The sequence below is a fragment of the Penaeus monodon genome, chromosome 24, assembly GCF_015228065.2.
Source record: "Penaeus monodon isolate SGIC_2016 chromosome 24, NSTDA_Pmon_1, whole genome shotgun sequence".
In the NCBI taxonomy this organism is placed as follows: Eukaryota; Metazoa; Arthropoda; class Malacostraca; order Decapoda; family Penaeidae; genus Penaeus; species Penaeus monodon.
In genome coordinates this window covers 9,012,982-9,015,572 of record NC_051409.1, presented here as the reverse complement: position 1 = coordinate 9,015,572, position 2,591 = coordinate 9,012,982, and the positions used below count along the sequence as shown (strand labels likewise).

General features: G+C 34.0%; 1 protein-coding gene across 1 annotated transcript in view; it reads left to right on the top strand.

Moving 5' to 3' along the window:
- LOC119588839 overlaps positions 1 to 1,327 on the top strand; it is a gene marked incomplete in the record, with an annotated part of 21,486 nt that extends 20,159 nt beyond the window's left edge. Inside the window, 2 exon segments of the mRNA XM_037937480.1 lie at positions 524 to 666; positions 1,309 to 1,327. Coding sequence (XP_037793408.1) covers positions 524 to 666; positions 1,309 to 1,327 — 162 coding nt within the window.
- Positions 1,328 to 2,591: the final 1,264 nt, after the last annotated feature.

Sequence of the window (2,591 nt, the reverse complement as noted above, 5' to 3'; positions counted from 1 at the left end):
GTGTGTGTGTGTTGTGCGAGAAATAATATTACTCACAACACACTATGTATATAGGTGTGGTATTGTGTATGTATACATCTAAATCATCATAGTTCATTATTACTTGTGATTTATTTACACGTAGAAAAAGTGGAAGAAAACAAAAAATGTGTGATATTAATTTTTAGTTTCATTTTCAGAAACAAGAAGCAAAAACCAGAAAAAAAGGAGGCCACGGCCAAGGTGGACCCTGCACCGGGGCACTCAAGGATTTGGTAAGAATTATTGTTTTTACTAACATTAATTTTTACTTAAACACACACACAACATGTGTTTGGTGTGTTGTAAAAAATTAATGTGGGTGAATAATTAACTTTTACTGCAAGAACCATGTATATAGCTAATAAATAATAGTTCCTATGCTTGTGATTTAAAATATAAAAAATACAGAATAATTACAATGCGCTCATCATTTGCAAAATCAACATCTCTCACATTAGAAATATGAATTGAAAATATTAGAAAAATTCGAAATTTATTTAAGATCCAGCAAATCTACAATTCCTTTGAACTTCCCAAAGGGCTTGGTTTCTTAAAGAGCTTGTGTTATATTCAGTTTTTGTGTTTTCTTTCAGATAGACAAGGAGCACACAGAGAAATTGCGGCTACTTCCCTGAGAGGAGTTTTGTGAGGTTTCCCCTCCCCCCCCCCCCCATCCTGGACTGTAACCCTCTCCCCCTATCTTCCAAGTAAAAAAAATTATAGATAGAGAATATACTTTATAGTATTGCGTCTATTACTCAAAAATATAAACAATATTGCATATTAAATTTAAAAATAATGAGAATATTGTAACAAATACAAACAAAAAAATATTCCTAAGAAAATAATGTTTTTTAAATTTAAGTATAGATAGCAACCCTTATCCTCCTACCTGTGTCCTTATGTTCATATCTAACTTTAATTAAAATAGCATATTTCTTAGGTTTAATATTTTGTTGTATTTGTTACAATTTTCTCATTTATTATTCAGTTTTATATGCAATATGTTTTATATTTTGAGTTATGGGATTTGGCAATACTATATTAATTTCTATCTAAATTTTTTTGCTTGGAAGTATGGTCTATTTTAAAAATTATTTACAATATTTTTTCACCATGTAATGTTTAAATTGTATACATAAGTGAAGTGAAATAATAATTGTCTTCTATAAATATTTTCTTTATCTTACCTTAAATATTTATGTATTGATCGAAAATTTCATGAGTCAAATATAATGTTTTAAGGGTATGAAACATGAAAATACTTAATAGTTTATTTTTATACAGGTATTCCATACCAGGTTGAAGAACATTTAAACATAATAAAAGGAATAAAAATTCAATAATTTAAATCTTCTATCTTTTTTTTAAACAAAATTTCAAGATTTGCTATTACTAAAAGTACTAAGCAGATAATTCAAAAAAAAATTTCATTGACTATTTTTAAACATTACATTTCTGAGATACACAAAAAAGCATCAATGAGAAGGCTTCTCTCCTGCCATGGACCTACCTTGGTCATGAAATCCGGCTAGAGACAGACATAAACATTGTTTGCGCATGCGCAGTACCTATAAAGAATACCCATGGAACATTTTTTTATGTTTTTGCTGTTTAACAGTAAGGGCCATGCCATTGCAAAAATTATATTTTTAGCAAAAAGTGGGGTCCAGGCCCAAATAGCCCTCGGTTTGAGGCCATTCGAGCAAACAGGGATCGGGGGCATAGCCACCAACTGGGGGTTGGTAAGATTGATTTGGGTTAATACATCAGATTGCAAAACTTAAATTCATTCGAAATGGAAAAAAAAAACAAGGAAAACGGGTTTTAAACTGTCTTAGCACACGTAACCTGAGCAAATGCTATCAGAAAGAAGAAATATCATTCCTCAACCTTTTTTTAACCTAATCTTGCAAACATACTTATCAAATACATAAAAAGGACTTTTTTCGAGCGTCTTTCACAAATGGAAAAACATTTCCTTACCTGTTGATAAATATCGAAGGTGACTGATAATCTCTGTTCTGGTGTATGGCATCTCTCGTTTAGTATCTTGGTGATGAGTGGTGACACTAGATTTAACAGCTCAAAAAAAACTTCTGTTAAACCCTGTGGACATCCTCTCACCAATCTATCCTCCTTTCGGATTTCCTTTATAATGTTGAATAAAGATTTGCTGCTATTGCCATCCAGTTTTGCACCCAATCCTTCTTGTTCTACTTTTGCTTGGTGATAGTGTTCTGGCTGCAGCATGGCTTGCAATACTCAAAATACACGATGTGTAGTCGAGTAGGGCTTCTTCAAATGAGTCCGCCATGACGTGATGGTTCTGTTTAGTACAATTGACCACTTGACGAAAAATGCTGGGGCAGCCCCAGGGAAATTGTTTAGGCATACCTCGGGGCCCGAGTTTTGCAAGAGTAGTGGCCGTAGCTTTGTCTCCTTTATTCCTTCCCCCTCTTCTCCAACCTTTCTCCCCCTCTCCCTCTGTCGTGGCTTACTTACCTGGAGAGGAGTTTGTGAGGTTTCCGACCCCCCCCCCCCCATCCTGGACTGTAACCCCTCTCCCC